Source organism: Coccinella septempunctata, chromosome 1 (assembly GCF_907165205.1).
Source record: "Coccinella septempunctata chromosome 1, icCocSept1.1, whole genome shotgun sequence".
Taxonomy (NCBI): Eukaryota; Metazoa; Arthropoda; class Insecta; order Coleoptera; family Coccinellidae; genus Coccinella; species Coccinella septempunctata.
The window spans coordinates 47,723,387-47,740,922 of record NC_058189.1 but is presented as its reverse complement, the minus strand read 5'-3'; the positions used below and the strand labels follow the sequence as shown (position 1 = coordinate 47,740,922).

Genomic DNA, 17,536 nt, shown 5'->3' with positions numbered 1-17,536 from the left:
GAAATTTATTTTTCCAACTTCAAAACTCTGTAATTTTTACTTCAAAGTCGGAAATTCCGCTACTTTTAACTCGGAAATTCCGAGATTGCAGACGGAAATTCCCTGTTTCAATTTAGAAAAATGAAAATGAACCTCGCTGGACCTCAACCGCTTTCGTATAAATTTAAATTTGGAGTAGGTATACAGGGTGGGCTTTTTAAAACGAAACAAACGAGACAACCACCTTATTTGTTGAAGAAATTAATTACCAATAAAAATTATTACGTTGTCTAATGTTGACAATTAACGGTTACCATCGTAACCATAGAATGAATTAGTCAAATAATTGATGATTTCACATAGCATGGTTAGCGGAATGACTGGTACTGTACGAAATTCAAAATTGAATATCTCGAAGACGAATGAATTAAATGAGAAAAAAATTAATACGCTGAATTCAGCATAAAAAGGTCTTTCAAATGAGGTATCACTCACCCTATCTTTCCTATTCAAAATTTAGGGGCGATATAGTTGTGAATTTGACCTCAAAAGTTGTCCCCCTCAAAACAAAAATCGACGTGTCCGAGCATTTTTTTGAAATAAATTTATTCCGCCCGTTATCTCGTCTGTTTCGTTTTAAAAAGGCCACCCTGTATGCATAGGCGGAAATAGGGGGGAAGCAGGGGGGGCCGTGCCCCCCCCCCCCCAGATGCCCATGGTGCCCCCTCCCCCCCAGAAAAGAAGAGAAATAGGAAAACAACAGTAAGAAGCAGTTATTCTGGAGCTTTTTCGTTAATTTTAGCCATTTCTAGAATTTTTGCACATCTTCTCCTCCCAACATCTTTACCTCGGGGGCGGTCACCTCAGACCTCCCTGAGGGGTGCCCCCCCCCACAAAATATGTTTATTTCCGCCTATGCCTGTATGATATAGTCCAACTCGAAGAATAATTGAAGAAATTTGTCATATTCTTGATCAAAATTGACCTATCTGGGCGTTTTCCGTTCTGTTCGCATTGAAAATATTTCGTACGAACTCTATGTAGTTATTTTATGTGAGCTACCATGTATAGGTAGTGTATATTTTATTTATTGGAACTACAACAAGACGAATAAACTTATGGTGATGCCCACCATGCAGTTCTGTCGGTCCAGTTTGGGTGGAATTCAATCAACTTTCATGTAATCTCGAGTGAAAATGGAATTGTACAGGATGGGCAAAATTTGTTGTCCACTGAGGGGATTTCGAGAACCATAGCAGCTAGAAGAAAACGGATGACACATTTCCGAGCTCTTTTTCAGAGAAACAAAGAATGGTCAAAACCGCAGCCTCCTACGATTCTTCGTTTTTAAGTTATGTATTAGCCAAAAATGGTGATTTCGAAAAGTTCTCATAACTTTTTTGTCTTTGAAGTAACAGATCTGAAAATTGAACCTTCTTCATACCCTTTTTTACGTAAAATCCACTGACGAGTTCAAAATATTTTTTTATTTCGAATCATTAGGCTAACTTTCGTTTTTTTTAACGCAAACTTTCATCGAATTTGTTATTTTTGAATTGGGAAAAAATCTCTTGTCAGTAGATTCCACGTATAAAAGTAGCTAAAAAGGTTCAAGTTTAAGATCTGTAACTTCCAAGCAACCAAATTATGAGAACTTTTCGAAATCGTCAAAATCTCAATTTTGTTCATAACTCAAAATCGAGGAATGATAAACCGGTTCTGTTTTCAGATTTGGATAAGTCAGAAAAAACCAGGGAAAAAAGAGCTCGAGAATGTGTCATTCGTTTTCTTCTAGCTGCTATAGTTCTCGAGATCTCCTCAGCAGACAACGAACTTTGCCCACCCAGTACATCTACTTTATGATGATATAAGAGCCTTGGAAGAAGGTTTTGGAAATATTAAACTAGAACGTGAAATTGGCCACCTTTTGATATTCCGGGCGATATTGAGGTGGGTAGTTATTTGTAGTATTGAATTAATTGAACTATAGTTAGTTATTTATGATGATTATTCAAGGTAACGGTTATCGAATATGAATATTTTCCGTTAATTATCGCCATTGAGTTCACCTCCAAAGATAACAATGTTGAGGAAGGTGATTGTACTTTTATCTCATTATCACAAATTTATATACATACCTGATAAAAGTAAAACTTTATTACTTTTATTATTATGATCTTATTCAGTCAGAACAATGAGTCAACCCATCAATAAAAACTGGAAATCACCTATAATCCACATAGTTCAGTATGTACCTACGTACTTCTATTAATCTATGATATTCATTCAAATATAAATCTAATTGCGATCGTCTGAAATCTGAATACCTAATGAGCAAACTGAAGTATTCCAACGATACTCATATTAGGTATGTTCCAAGATTTTCATTCGATAGTTAAAAAGATTATTCTCTCGAAGTTAAAATACTGGGTTGTTCGGAAAGTCATTTCGTTTTTTTTTGTCAACAGATGGTCTAATTGTATTTTTACAGCAAACTTCACACTTAAGCCGCATAATCATTAAATATTTTGATAGCTGATATAGTAAGGCTTGTTTGTTGGAATTTTTGTTTCATTTTTTGCAATAGTTTTTGTTTGGTACTCTATCAAAGATGGAGAATCAGAAGCAGCATTTTCGGCATATTTTACACTTTTACTATCGAAAAGGTGAAAATGCAGTTCAAGCGAAGCGACAATCATGTGATGTGCATGGAGAAGATGTATTGACCGAACGACAATGCCATAATTGGTTTGCAAAATTTCGATGTTGAAGATGCATTACTACTACATTTCGCGATTAATTCGTGACTGGACAAATTGAATGATTCCCTCAAACAGAAACGACCAGAATGAATCAATAGAAAAGGTGCAGTGTTCCACCACGATAATGCGAGACCGCATACAAGTTTAGTAACTCGCCAAAAGCTTTTAAATCTTGAATGGGATGTGCTATCACACCCACTATATTCTCCAGATTTGGCACCATCAGACTATCACTTCCGGTCTCTGCAAAATTTTTTGGAAGGGAAGAGTGGAAGACCTACACTTCAAATCATGACGTCACATATCACTTGGACCAGTTTTTTGCCAGCAAATATCAGAAGTTTTATGAGCCTGGAATCAATCTCTTGCCCGAAAGATGGCAAAAGGTATTGGGCCAAAATGGAGAATATATAGGTAATTTAATAAAATATTTATACACTTTAAAAAAATCGTGTTTCATTTTCGCCAAAAAAAAATTAAATGACCCATTATTTATATATTGGGTCGTTCGGAAAGTCATTCCAAACACACGGTTTCACTTATTGTTCATGATTCACTATTTTATTGTTCATCGTTAAAGAATAGTAGTCAACCCGGAACGAAATCTCTAGATAATTATTCCGAAGTTCGTAGGTCAATTTTTGGAAAATATTAACTCTGAATGGAATTTTGGGTTGTATCCTAAATTTAGAGAGGATACGGACTTTATGTTGCCGATAACCAATTTTTTTATTATTCAGATAATTCATTTGAATATCTTCGGTGTGGTTAAAGAAGATATCTGTTGACGTAAGTAGATTTTATTATTGATGATTCTTGGAATGAACTGCAATGGATTTGATAAAAATGAATTAGGAAGGCGCTGATATGAGCAGGTTTTGCGAGCGCTTGATAAAATTTGGGCCGTCCGCAATCAAGTTACCAAATACTAAATAGTATTAGTGATAGGTTCTAGATTCTCCACGATGTTTTGTATCAGTCTTGATATCTTTAGAACTATTCACTAAGTATCAATTCAATTGAATGAGAATTTTTTAGAGAAAAAAATTCTTGAGTCTTTAACTCCGTTACCATCATTTGGACACCGAGACTAGCATGAAAATGTCAAGGACCCAAGCCCTAGCTATTTTTCTTGTTGAGTGTTTATGGACTGGAGACGGGTTAGAAAAAATTGAATTGGACCTTGTATTGAAGTTCTTCTTCTGTAGTCCAAGCCAGTCGTTTGATATTAAAAAATGCAGATATTTGGCCAGAATGATGACTGTTTTTCGTAGGTTCCCAAAATGTGTGCAAAATTACGAAGGCGTAGAAGGCCCACATAATTATTTTAAAAATATTTTTCGTTAAATTCCGACTTTGAAGTTCCGAGTCGGAGTTTTATTTACTTCAGAACCGATACAGGCTTGATGTACAGGGTGTTCTACGACGACCTATCATTTCTCCATATATACAGAGGGATTGATGAGAGGTTTTGCTTTCGTAATACAATGCGTTTCTGTTTTAATGAATACTGAAATTTATTAATATTGTGTGTTCGTACATTTATGATGAATGTGATTGTTATTTATACAGGAGGTTCTTTGATATTATTCAACTCTCCTTGCATGATGAAATCATATGTAATGTACGTATGTATTATGAAAATCTTATACAGGCTGTTCCATGACGGCTTCGGTCATTTCTCAATGTATAGAATGTTTTATGTTTTCAATATTTAGGTACATAGGTACAGGTGTAGTTACATAATGAAAATCGATAAGGGATATTATGTTCACATGGTTCTTCTTGGATTCTGTTTTCTTCAATGAAGAGGTAATTTCGAACGAGCTTTATATGGTTCTCACTCTGTATATAGTTCTGACTTCTTCATGAGAAAAATGCAGAAGATATATCCAAGAACCTATATACATAAAATCCTTACATTGCCGTAACCGTTTTTTTTTAGGCCTGGGAGTTCAATGTTATTTCATGGTTACCATTTCAGTACTGGGGTGGGGGGAGGTTGTGGCCAACCTGGCCTCTACCTTTCTACGATCATTAATTAATAATCATTCAAAAACATCTCCCTAATGACAATTTTCTTCAATAAAATATGTACATATTTATCAAAGAACAACGTGTTTATTTTGTGAAATCTGAATCCTCTCATGAATATCTCAGTATATGTATTTAGAAATGAACCAATTCGTCATAGAGCAGCCTATAAGAGGTTTTCTCACCGTTGTAATGAGCTCTTCATGCAAGAAATCTAAAGAAACATCAAAACACACAGGTGTACCGATTCCTTGTTCATTTTGAGATAGCCTCACGAGTACACATGAGAAAGAAGATTTTTCATAAAACATCCGGATTATACCTAAAAAAAGATTCATGTCGTCATGGAACACCCTGCAAAAGGTTGTCATATCATTGTTATGACCTCTCATCTCATAGAAGAAAACTCAATTAATAATGTACAAACTGTGTACATTGAAGAAAAAGTTCGAAATCTGTGAATATTATTGTCCACATAATTTATTCTTGATGTGCTTGCTATTCGTCAAATCGAATTTGAACAAAGTCTTTTTTTCAAGATGATAGCTTGGATGGAAATGACTCGCAACTTGACTTGTCTGTCCAACAAGATGGTGCATCAGCATCACTACATTCTCTCAATGCCGCGATGTGTTATCTAGAGAAAGCTTCGTAGATATTGACTTTAAATGGAACTGTTAATCAAGAAACTGATTCAAAATCATCAGGTTTCACTTTACTACAAACTACACCCTAATAATAATATAAGAGAAAGGTACAATAATTATAATGTGGAATTATCTCTGTTGGGTACTTAATTTGTTTATAAGTGGGAGAGTTGACACCGGGATAATAATTTTTGCCTTATGACATATACCCCGTTTTCGACGCATAAGCGAGATAAGATACAGAGTGTTCAATGTCATTTTTGAGCAATATTCTATTGATCTTATGAGTATGATCAGTTAGGTATGTATTACCTCAAAGTAACGGTTTCTGGGTTCTGCGTTTCTGGTTCATGAGTATTTTTGAGTGCTCAATTCAGAAAAGATGAAGAACTCCGAAAAAAATTCATTTTCTGAATGAACACAATTTTCGAACAACTTCCAAGAAGAAATCATTCCATAAATCGAACACAACTTCTTTTTACATGTCTATACATCGAAAAAAAATTTCACCCTAAATTGTTGAAATGTTTCCCGATTGTACTTCCTTGTACGAATATGAAAACAGAATCGAAAAATATCAAACCGTTTCTTTACTGCAGCCGTCTAAAAAAAAAGTTGTGTTCGATTGATGAAAAACTTCTTCACAGAAATACTTCGGAAATTGTATTCATTCAGAAAATGAAATTAAATTTGGCAACCGTGCAAAAAAATCACGAACATTGCAGATTTTCCGCCATTATGTAAGAATTTTTTCGAAGTTCTTCATCTTTTCTTAATTGAGCACTCAAAAATACTTAGATGTGAACAGAAACCGGTTCTTTGAGGTTTTCACATAACTGACCACACTCATTAGAATATTGCTCAAATACGATGTTGAACACCCTGTATCTCGCTTATGCGTCGAAAACGGGGTACATATATGTCATAAGGCAAAAATGATTCTTCCGGTATCGCCTATCGACCATTGTCCAGTTTATGATGAAACCAAGCGCGGATCCAGGGGGGGGGTCATGGGGGTCATGACCCCCCCCCCTGGACTGGTCGAACCCTCAAATCTTGTGTTTTGCAAGAAGAAATAGAAAAATTCCCTTTGCTATTTAGTTTTGACTTTGTAAAATTATTCTCATTAAGTTTTTGTTTTTGTAATAAATCAAATAAACTTCTTGTTTGTGTAAGACCTCATCAGAATTTTATTTTGGGGGTGCTGATTTGTCTCCAAAAAATCAATTGGCGGGTATGTAATCCACCTGACCGTGATCCCCCCCTTTCTCGAGAGCTGGATCCGCCACTGGATGAAACACCCTGTACAAATTAGCATGAATGAATCAGACAAAATAAAATTAATCCATAACTGAGATGAGGAGATTTTTATTAAAAAAAATGGGCAAGTAAATTTTTCAAATTTGGACTCTTTGGGCATTAAACGTCAATAGTGTCTTTGTTATGGAAAATAAATTAAAATTTTATTTCATATTAATACGAAACTGTGGGTCTTGGGATAATCATTATAGTCACCCATGAACAACGAAATAAATCGAATGGCACGAATGGTATCACATTTATACTCGATATACTTTATTATTGGGATCTACTTGCTAATATAGCTAGATAAATTCCATTCTGATAATATATACTGAAAATTAAATTAAAGAAATTCTAGGAAAAATATGTTGATCGAAAATCCATCAGGGCGGTTTGATACGTGATCGCCATCCCCTGAAAAAAAAATTAACACATTAAAATCCCACGTTGAAGAGAATATTCACTTTATAAATAATTAAAATGACAAAAGTAATTTTGTTTATTGTGTTTTTACCGGGCGAATATTGAGTACCTAGTGCTATAATAGGTATGGCTGAAAATTGCAGATTGATTTGAATGTTTATACAGGGTGTTTCCATATTAGACGTGAACCTTGGAGGAGGTGTTAGTTTGTCGTTTGAGCCAAATTTATTGATAACCAAAAATCAACAGTTTCCGAGATATTTGAGTTCTTGTGTTTTTCAAAAAATTTCTCACCTTCATTTTTCGAGAATTTTTTCTTCGTTGACCAAGTTTGATTATAATTTTAGATTATTTTCATCAGATTAAGATATGTTACGTATGAAAAAAGGAAAAAACAATCCTGTATTAGATGTTGAAAAAAAATAAGTATAATTTGAAATTTGGTATATGAAGGAAAGAAAAATCAATTTCTAATATCAATTTGCCTGCAACTTTCGACTTCCACAATTCATGTAAGAAAAAACTTCCTTCTTCATTCCCAAAAAAAGTTTTCGTTAGAATGCAGTCACACTAATTCTTTTTCAACATCTAATACAGGATAGTTTTGCTTTTTTCATACGTATCATATATTTTTCTGATGAATGTAGTCCAAAATTATAATCAAACTTGGTCAACGTAGAAAAAATTGACGAAAAATGAAGTAAGGTGAGAAATTTTTTGAAAAACACAAGAACTCAAATATCTCGGAAACTGTTGATTTCTGGTTATAAATAAATATGGCTCAAACGACAGCAAATGAGTGATACCAACACCTCCTCCAAGGTTCACGTCTAATTTGGAAACTGTATGATTATATTATTTCTTTTCCTATTAACATCTATCGATAAATATTCAGGTTGAAGAAAAACACTCAATTTTATTGTCAGAATATGAGGTTGATTAAAAATCTATTGAAGGGTTTCAGCGTTTTCATTTTTTGAGTTATTGGTTGAAGAAATATTATTTTTATTCCAGACTTATGCCCAACCCTGTATGTGCAGTGTTAAATTGAAAAATTTTGAGGATTCCGGAGGAAGCAAAATGCTTTTCTACTGATTCAAGCTGAATGGATACCTGTAATTGATATGAGGAAAGCAGGGACGTTGACAGTAACTTCATACAATTTATTATTACATAATTTATTTATGGTACTCATTTAAATTCATAACCAGAGTAGCCTCCCATTCACAAACTGAACTGAACAATTCAAAAACACAGATCCCATTGAGTTGAAGATTGGGACATGAACATGGATATCGAAAGATACGATCAGATTATTTGTTTTAAGATGGTGCACCAATTGTTTTTTTATATACCCAATTTTTCTCGAAATCCAAAGTATAAATTTGCACTCAACTCATTGTTTCTTCAGAAACGTCTTATTTATTTTATTTCCTTAATTTCTATTCCGGGATGAAAAATGGTTTTTCGTTGTTTCGATTTAGTTCAATGAATGAGAAATTAAATCCAGTGAACCAGTTTTACGTGAAATACAGTCTACATTAGATTGTCAATTGAATATTTATTTATTTTTTCCAGAAGGGTTTGAATATGTTGAATGTCTAGACAGAAATCCAATTTAATATTTTTGGTTTTTGATTTCATCAAGCTCGTTGTTTGTTTCTAGTTCATTATTTATCGTTGCACATTTTCAATAGATAATTTGTCATTCGTTCTTCTCTATGGAAGACGTTTTGCTTCAATACAAAAACAAATCACTTCATTTCCTAAACATTTTAACAATGGCAATCTATAAACTGTTTGAAGATGTTAGCTGACTTACTCATTTTTCATATTATAGTATCGGTGTTTCTTCGACACCACCACTTCTTATGAAAATCTGAACAATCACGAAGGGGTTTTATCGATTTGATTCTTCCCTCCACTAGGGCCAACCAAAACACCTGAAGAATCACCAGGGTGCAAATAAATATCATTGCGAACCTCATTCTTGCAATAATTATAACTAATCAATCAAAGTAGAGTTCAACAAATCATGTCCACCTACAGATGTAGTATCTCTAAGAAAAAAGGAAGGAAATTGTGGTTTCCGGCAGACAAACTTTCCGTTCGTGCTGTTTAATCCTTCATTCCTCTAATATTTTTTTATATGTAGGTATTCCTATATGGAATTAAATTATTAGTCTAGATAATGCGTAAACAGGTATATAAGATAAAGGTAATGGATCTCATTCCGGTAGTTCCCCCAAAAACTTTCCATCTGCTCTTTTTGGATAACGAAATCAAGGTACAATAATAAGGGCCGTATTGAGCTCATGCATACGAGGATGTATTGATATCTAGTTAGCCTAGATCAGTTCCATGCATAAAAAAATATTGCGTTATACCGCAGCAACGAATAATATCTCATTAGATGTGTCAGTGTGAAGTTTGAGGTCAACAAACAAAACCAGAGTTACGCAATATTTTAAAGGAAAGAAGATGTCCACCGAAATTGTGAAAATCGAAAAATTGTATCGAGCCATCATCAAGTACCTTTATTCAAAAGGGTTAAGAGGTAAGCAGATTTACGGAGATATGCTTAATACCCTTGGTGATCAATGTCCTTCGTATGGGACCGTGAAAAATTGGTGTGCAAGCTTCAAAAGAGGTAAATTTTCCATTGAAGATGATGACCGATCGGGAAGGCCAGTTTCTGTGTCAGTCCACGAAAATATCGATGCAGTTCATGACATGATTTTATCAGATCGTCGAATTGGGCTAAAACGGATATCTAAGGCACTGAATATTTCATACGAACGCGTTCATCATATTGTTCACGTCAATTTCGACATGAGGAAAATTGCTGCACAATGGATCCCCAAATGTTTGAATGTTGACCAAAAGCGTGCAAGGGTAGAAGCATCGCTTTCGATATGTGCTCGATTTGAAAACTATGTAGACTTCTTAAACCGAATTGTTACTATGGATGAGACTTGGGTACATTTCTACGATCCAGAAATAAAGCAACAATCGATGGAATGACGACACTCTGGTTTTCCAAGACCTAAGAAGTTTCGTGTCCAAAAATCTGCTGGAAAAGTTCTTGCTTCAGTTTTTTGGGATTTCCATTGAGTAATCATGATTGATTTTTTAGATAAGGGTAGAAAAATAACCGGAGATTACTATTCGACATTACTGACCACTCTACGCGAAAAAATTAAAGAGAAAAGAATCGTAAAGTTATCCAAAGGTGTTTTGTTTTTGCAGGACAACGCCCCTGCACACAAATCTCATGTTGCCACGCAAAATTCGTGATTTAGGGTTTGAATTACTAGAACACCCCCCTTATTCACCAGATTTGGCTCCATCCTTAGAACATAGAATATCTGGAAGGAGCTTTTTCGTATAAATGTGACGGGAATTGTGCGACGGAAACGGCCATATTGGTCTTCCAAGTTCTGATTTGAAAAGTGGCAGATTGGAAGTCAAATGATTCTGTTATCTGTGGCCGAATGAACCTACTCCATGGGAGTAGGTGATGTTAAGTCATAGACCTTAATACCATTAAGTATATAGCCAAGCAGTGTTAGGCGGGGTGAATTTCCGCTTTGATTATCAATTTGAACGAGCGTGAAAAAGCTTCTGACTTTACGTCAGTGATTTCCTAATTTTTTTGATTAATCAGAATCAACTGACTATTGAAGTTAGTTTTTTGGAAACTTCATTGTCCTACGCCACTGTTGAAACGGAAATATATGTCGGCCATATTTCTCCTCTATTCCGGTCAAATTGAAATGAGCAATATGCTCCTTCCTGTTATTCTATATTCTAAGGCTCCATCCGACTATCATCTCTTTTATCTACTGAAAAAAAGTTTAAAAGATCGTAAATTTTCTTCAAACGAGGAGGTAATAAAAGCTGTGGAGGTCTGGTTTGCAGAGCAAGAAGAAACATTGTTTTGAAAGGTCTAGAGACGTTGCAGGTTCGCTACAATAAATGTATCCAATTAAGAGGACAATATGTTGAGTAATAAAATATTTCGGCATTGAAATTTTGTTTGGTTCTATAGTAGGCTAAGAATTCTTCAATATATCCTCGTCATATGTGTTTATTGCGTGGATGCCACTGATGCGAGGAAAAAAAATTGTAGCCCAAAAGGAAAAAGTCTCCATAAATATTTTTCCAAATATGCAGAGTAGAAATGAAAGAAAATAATATGACCAGTTTATGGAAATAGTTATTTTCCTATCAAGTGCGGAAAGTGATACTTGGCCGCACGAAACTGCCGTTGCCCGAACGATGCGAAGCAGAGTTCGGGTAAGCAGTTGAGTGCGGGTAAGACACTTTACGCAAGTGTTAGGAACAATATTTTTTCTACAAGCGCTTGAAATATATAAATGTATCCATTTTACGAAACAGATCATATCTCATTTGACTAATTCATATATAATGACAGACGTTATTCTGCATGTCGTTACTAAGGGTTTCTCATCGTTGACGTTCTGTCCATAGAAAGATGATAGAATTTAATTTACTCTATAATATTTGCGTGCGGGAAAAACCCCTGCTAATCCATTCCCGCACGCAATTGCGTGCGGGAATGGAGAAATAGCAGGCGTTTTTCCCGCACTCTTTGGGAAAGTGACTCTTTGCAACTTGGAATGCGTGCGGGAAAAAGGTTGAACGCGCACGCTTGTAGAAAAAGATATTATTCCGAGAAATTTGATATGCTTATGGTTCACGACAAGGTACTGAATTCTTTTTATTCTCGTTTTAATTGATATAGTCGATACTTAATGAAAATCTATAATTGAACTGAAAACTGAATTGCATGGTTTTAAGTAGGATGATTAAACAACTATCACGATAGCATTTTCAAGTTGGCACCAACCTAGGGAGAATCATGTAGGCAATTGAGTTACTAGTCTAGAACAGGTTGTACCAAGTTCCCCTGATAGGATCTCAGAAACTTGATGAGCTGGTCACTTGTACATGCACTTTAAATATAGCTCAGGCATTTAAGACTGTTTTTTCTACTTTTATGGATTTTTGGTATTAATATACTTGGAGGAGACATGGGAATTTCACTTTTCTATGTTGATATGTAGTAATGGAATGAACAATTTGAAACGGTATGATTTAATTGAGTATACTATACATATAAGTGAATAACCATCTATTTATTATTTTCGATGAATAACCGTGGTAAAAATTTATTTGTACTTCAGTTTCTGAACTTTTTCCAACAGTCTCTGACCGGAATGCATTTTCCTCCGTCTTCACTTCTGATATAGTTCGGCTTGCAATAACATCCTCGTTCGCATTGTGGTGCACAGTTAGCAAATTGGAAATTTTGGCACGTTGATACACACGTAGATGAACAGGTATAATGCTCGTTTTCTCCGCATATCGGGTCTGAAAAATAAACAACTCATTAGGAAACACTTATATTTCATAATGGATAATGTCATTCAAGTGGTATCTGGTGTCAATAATATGATATTCGATATCCTATTGGATTAGAGGAAGAAAAAATGTAACATATTAAACTGATTGGAACCTCATCAACGTCAGTTGAACAATTGAACCCATCACTGTCATTTTCTTCCAGTCAATGCAACGACCACTTAATCAATCAATCTCCAATTATACAGGCTGTCCCAAAACTAGTGAATCAAACGTCACAGCACGATAGAGTAGATCAAATACTATCGAATGACATCAACATTAGTTGAGCGAAAATGTACCGTTTCTGAAAAAACCTAACCTAAAGTTGCCAATTTCGGACTATTTTTTCAATGACAAGGCCAATGTGTGATTAAGGATAGCGTTTTTTCTCCCATATTATCACCCCTATAGAGGGGGTTTATTCTGAGTAATAAAAATCATGTAGAAAAAAAAATTGTTTTAATTTACATTTACTTATAGGTTATCGATTAACTACTTAAAATAATTTCAATTAGGGGAGATAAAACAATAAACTTAGTTCAATATAATTTAGAATCGATATCCTTTTTCACAAACTGGCCCTGTGATTAAGAAAAATAGTTCGAAAATCAGCAACTTTAGGTATTTTAATAAAATTCTGATTATTTTGGAAACGGTACATTTTCGTTGAAATAATGTTGGTGTCATTCGATAATATTTGGTCTACTCTATCGTTGTGTGACGTTTGATTCACTAGTTTTGGGACACCCTGTATAGAATATAGATTTTTTTTCGCTTTTTTCCGCTACTTCACACGCGCATATCTTTTATATCATTTTTTAATGTGTACAGGTTGGGCAAAATCCGTTATCTACAGAGGGGATCTCGAGAACCATAAGAGCTAGAAGAAAACGGATGACACATTTCTGAGCTCTTTTTCAGAGAAACAAACAATAGTGAAAACCGTAGCCGATTCTTCGTTTTTGAGTTATTAGCAAAAAATGAGATTTTGAGGATTTCGAAAAGTTCTTATAACTATTTTGTCTTTGAAGTTGTTTCTCTGAAAAAGAACTCGGAATGTGTCATCCGCTTCCTTCTAGCTCTTATGGTTCTCGAAATACTACGAAGCACTCGAGAGAAATAAATTTCTTTGATTTGAGATCACCCCATTGCAGTTCGGTGAGTTAACTTCAATAATAACACAAGAATCGTTTATTTCATTATATTGTTTGTGAGGTAATTATTCCTGGTTAAGTCTCTCGATATATACAGGGTGAGTCTTTGGCTCGTACAAATATTTTAACTGTAGATTCTTAAGGTCAAAAGATAAACTTTTTTCCCTTACTATTTCTTCCGAACCGGCTCGGTTTAAAAGATACAGGCTGTTGAAAAACCATGAAAAAATTTATTTGTAGTTCTTTCTCACAAACGGTTTTATCGAATGAAATCTTTTTCGAACACAAGATATCACGCACGTCTTCAAGTTTTTTCATTATGTTGAATTGATGTGGGCGATACTTGATGAAAATCCATAATTGAATTTAAAACAGATTATATGATTTTCACAAAGTGAGTTCTTAAAACACGACACATGTTTCGCTATCACAGTTGCATCTTCAGTTGGTTGCGAAAGTAAACTTCCTTCCTACCTTCGCCCACCTGAAGATGCTATTGTGATAGCGAAACACGTGTCCTGGTTTAAGAACTCATTTTGTGAAAAATCAGTTTTACATCCAAAATCCTGCAAATTTTAAGTTTACTTATAAAGTTAGGGATTATGGAATGAGTTACCGGCCAGCATAAACCAGGCCTAAGCTAGACGCTATATAGTGAATATTTGAACGTTTTTAAAAATAAAAGTATTCTTCATATTTTCTCGTACAATACTCCGTTTTCGAGTAACTTGATGTTCAAAAATTAAAAAGTATCTGTGAAATTCGAAAAATTGAGTAGTTTTGCTGAATACAACTCTGTGTAAGAGATCCACAGATGTGAAGTGTCACAGATTTAGTTGGTTATTCTGAAGGTAATTTTGTTTTTCCAGGGGTGGCACAGCTCATTATGAAAACTCAAAATATCTTTTTATCAGGGCCGAATCAACAAAAATGGTATAGGAAAAAAGTGTTTTTTGACCACAAGAATCAAATATTTTGAACTTATCTTCCCTATTCAAAGTAAAGGAGTTGGGGTTGAAGCATATGGTTTTGAAGTTCATCTTAGAAGTTGTCTTCCTGGAAGCTAAAATCGACGTATCCGAGAGTTTTTATATAATTCGGTTCTGCAGACCTACAGAGATGCTGCATATAGTGTATACCCACTCTTATATTCTGTAGTGTCTCAATATTTGTTTCAGTTATACTCCCAATGTCGAAAATACAAAGTTTTGCATAATTTTGACCTCCAATCCCTTTTAATTTAAGATCTTCACCATACATAGGATGATTTTTTGAAATCTCAAAGGAATGTTTGTGTCAAAAAACTGTAAATTCTATCTATTACTCCATTAATCTTGCTACCTTAGGTGTTTTTCTGATTTCAATAAAAGCTCCACAACACACTTTCTCTTCTTATCCAATGTCTTTCAAGAAAAAATCTAGGATGGTTCCTAATCGTATACTATGAGAAAAAGCAAAACAGCCATGCAGAAAATAACACTTTCGTTACCCAGCACATTGCTTTCTTTACAGATCAGTAAAATTGAGAAAAGTTAAAGATTGAAAAATTCTTAGTCTCTTGATCAGGAATACAATATGCGAAATGAAACAATTTCTTATTATTTGAAAATACCAGCAACATCTTCTTTATGTTTGAAATATTAATTCCCTTAAATTGAATATTTCGGGAACGAATTGTAAGACCACTAAAATGTAGGGTTAATTTTGTTAAACCTGGTTTTGTGAAGGGATGAAATAATTTGAATATTATGATGATTTTGTTCACCTGCACGACACTATATATAAAAATTGGTATGTATTTCAATCAATAAGTTTATGAAAAAAAATATATCAATGCATTATAACGCAATATTGAAAGAAACTCATTGGAAAGTACAGTAGAGAGCTCTTCATTTTGTCTGTCAACAGATTATGCATGAATAAACTCACCTTGTTGGGAAGACCCAATAAATCCAATTAACACAACAAAAAATATAGAGAGGTACATTTTACTGTTGATGCTACTGCTATTCAATATTTTATGTCGCTAAAAGCAGCAGAAGGCGGCTTTTATACACCAACAAACGTTAATTATATTTGTCCAAAAGTGATTTACACGAAAGATAATTTTTTGGAACGGATGTAGGTACCTGAAAAAATCCATAAACTTCAGATATTCAAAGAAGGTTGAATTTCATTTGGAAACGTATGAATTGATTACGTAAAGTGAATGACATTTACCTACCAGTGCTCCAAGAAATATCGAAAATGAAATTCCCTCATATAATTCAGCCAGAAATTGATCAGGATTTTTTCAAAACTCTCCTCTTTCTGAAGGTACGGAAGGTAGGCTAGTTTGTTAGAAAATTTCCTAATGATGATAAGTCTTTATTTGTGAGTCTAGTTCAAATGATGAATTCGATGAGGTAAGATCATTTGACGTCCCACGTGAACGTTTTGATATCCGAAGAATTGAATCATTGTGTAAAGATTCCAAGAATTACCTACTCATGATCATCAAATTCAATGCGAAGGTCGAGTTTTATATCGAATGAGCATAATTCATGCAACGTTTTACTGTATGCATTATTTCCTTTCGACCTTTACTCAATAAGTGCTACTTGCTTCTTTTTTCTGGGATTACCTCTATTTCTTCATGATAGTATGCTTACTTCCTTCATAATCCGCAATTTTCTCCGATATGAATTTATAATAAGCAATTTAGTTTATTTCTGAAATTAGTAATGAGTTTTTTATATATGAAGTCCCGTAAAATTTCGTCAGAATTCTGCATGAAATAATAATGCAAGAGGGAAGGCCCGTGACTAACAATCAAGGATCTATACAGCCTACATCGATTCAAGTAAGGCCTTCGACTCGGTGAATCAGAGTACGCCTTGGAGTACGTACCCGAAAAATTCTTAGCAGTATTAAGCCCGTTTGCAACAGCCGAGAATTCTCTGGAGAATTCTCTACAAAATTCTCGCAAGAAAAGGGCGGAGACTATTTAGTACGCTGAACAGAGAATTCTACCGAAAGTGCGTATGTAACGGTACATAATTCACGGCGCATGAAATCTCGAGTAAATTTTCTAGAGAATTCTCGGCTGTTGCAAACGGGCTTTAGAGACAACCTCTGGCAGAATGTAAAAGCCTCCATACCAACAACACCCCTAGAATACAGCATAAAGGCTCGTCAACCGACCATTTCTTAAACAACTCTGGAATAAAACAAGGCTGCGTGTTAGCGCCTTGTTCAATATTTTCGCCATAGCTGTCTCGATAATTGCTGACATGAGTATGCCTGTCAGAGGTGTTGGAATAGGATTAAGATTCGATGGAGGCCTGTTTAACCTGAAACGCCTCAGAGCAAAAACCCTTACAAAGTTTATCACTGAACTTCAATATGCAGACGACTGCGCACTAGTCGCTAGCAGCTCAGAGGATCTACACACAGATAATGTTGGACACCTATAAACATATATACGAAGCTTTAGGCCATATATTCAATATCGACATAACCAAAATCCTGGTAAGTCCACCAGAACGTCCAGAACAGATATCAGCCTGTAGGATGAAACTCTAGAACAGGTCGAGCAGTTCAAATACTTGGGAAGCTTCATAAATACTAGGGCTAACCCAGACACGGAAATACACAACTGTATCATTTCGGCATCACGGGCATTCTGGAAGCTAAAGGACAGAGTGTTTCAAAATCACCTCAATCTGAAGACCAAGACAGCAGTTTAACGTTTCTTTACGGAAGCGAAAGCTGGACGCCCTACAGGCGACAAATTGAACAGTTTGAACAAACGCAACAACCGTCT

The 17,536-nt window shown here is 34.9% G+C and overlaps 1 protein-coding gene and 1 long non-coding RNA gene across 3 annotated transcripts; both read right to left on the bottom strand.

The window, feature by feature from the left end:
* Positions 1-6,975: 6,975 nt before the first annotated feature.
* On the bottom strand, positions 6,976-9,181 carry LOC123322626. Its single transcript, XR_006539185.1, has 2 exons — positions 8,970-9,181; positions 6,976-7,138 (listed from the first exon to the last, which is right to left on the bottom strand). It is a non-coding gene; the product is annotated as an uncharacterized LOC123322626 (long non-coding RNA).
* A 3,071-nt stretch (positions 9,182-12,252) lies between these two features.
* Positions 12,253-16,173, bottom strand: LOC123316662 (chymotrypsin inhibitor). Of its 2 annotated transcripts, none has more exons than XM_044902862.1 (3): positions 15,952-16,173; positions 15,661-15,860; positions 12,253-12,544 (listed from the first exon to the last, which is right to left on the bottom strand). In XM_044902862.1, exons 2-3 carry the CDS (start codon positions 15,716-15,718, stop codon positions 12,354-12,356), a joined length of 249 nt encoding a protein of 82 aa, XP_044758797.1. In that variant the 5' UTR covers positions 15,719-15,860; positions 15,952-16,173; the 3' UTR covers positions 12,253-12,353. The 2 variants fall into 2 exon arrangements, with proteins under 2 accessions (XP_044758797.1, XP_044758790.1); XM_044902855.1 differs by having other exon boundaries at positions 15,956-16,173.
* Positions 16,174-17,536: the final 1,363 nt, after the last annotated feature.

Coding starts and splice junctions, on each gene's coding strand:
- LOC123316662 (XM_044902862.1), bottom strand. CDS start 15,718: ATGTACCTCTCTATATTTTTTGTTGTGTTAATTGGATTTATTGGGTCT. Junction 12,545..15,660: donor TATTGGGTCTTCCCAACAAG/GTGAGTTTATTC, acceptor TTTATTTTTCAG/ACCCGATATGCGGAGAAAAC.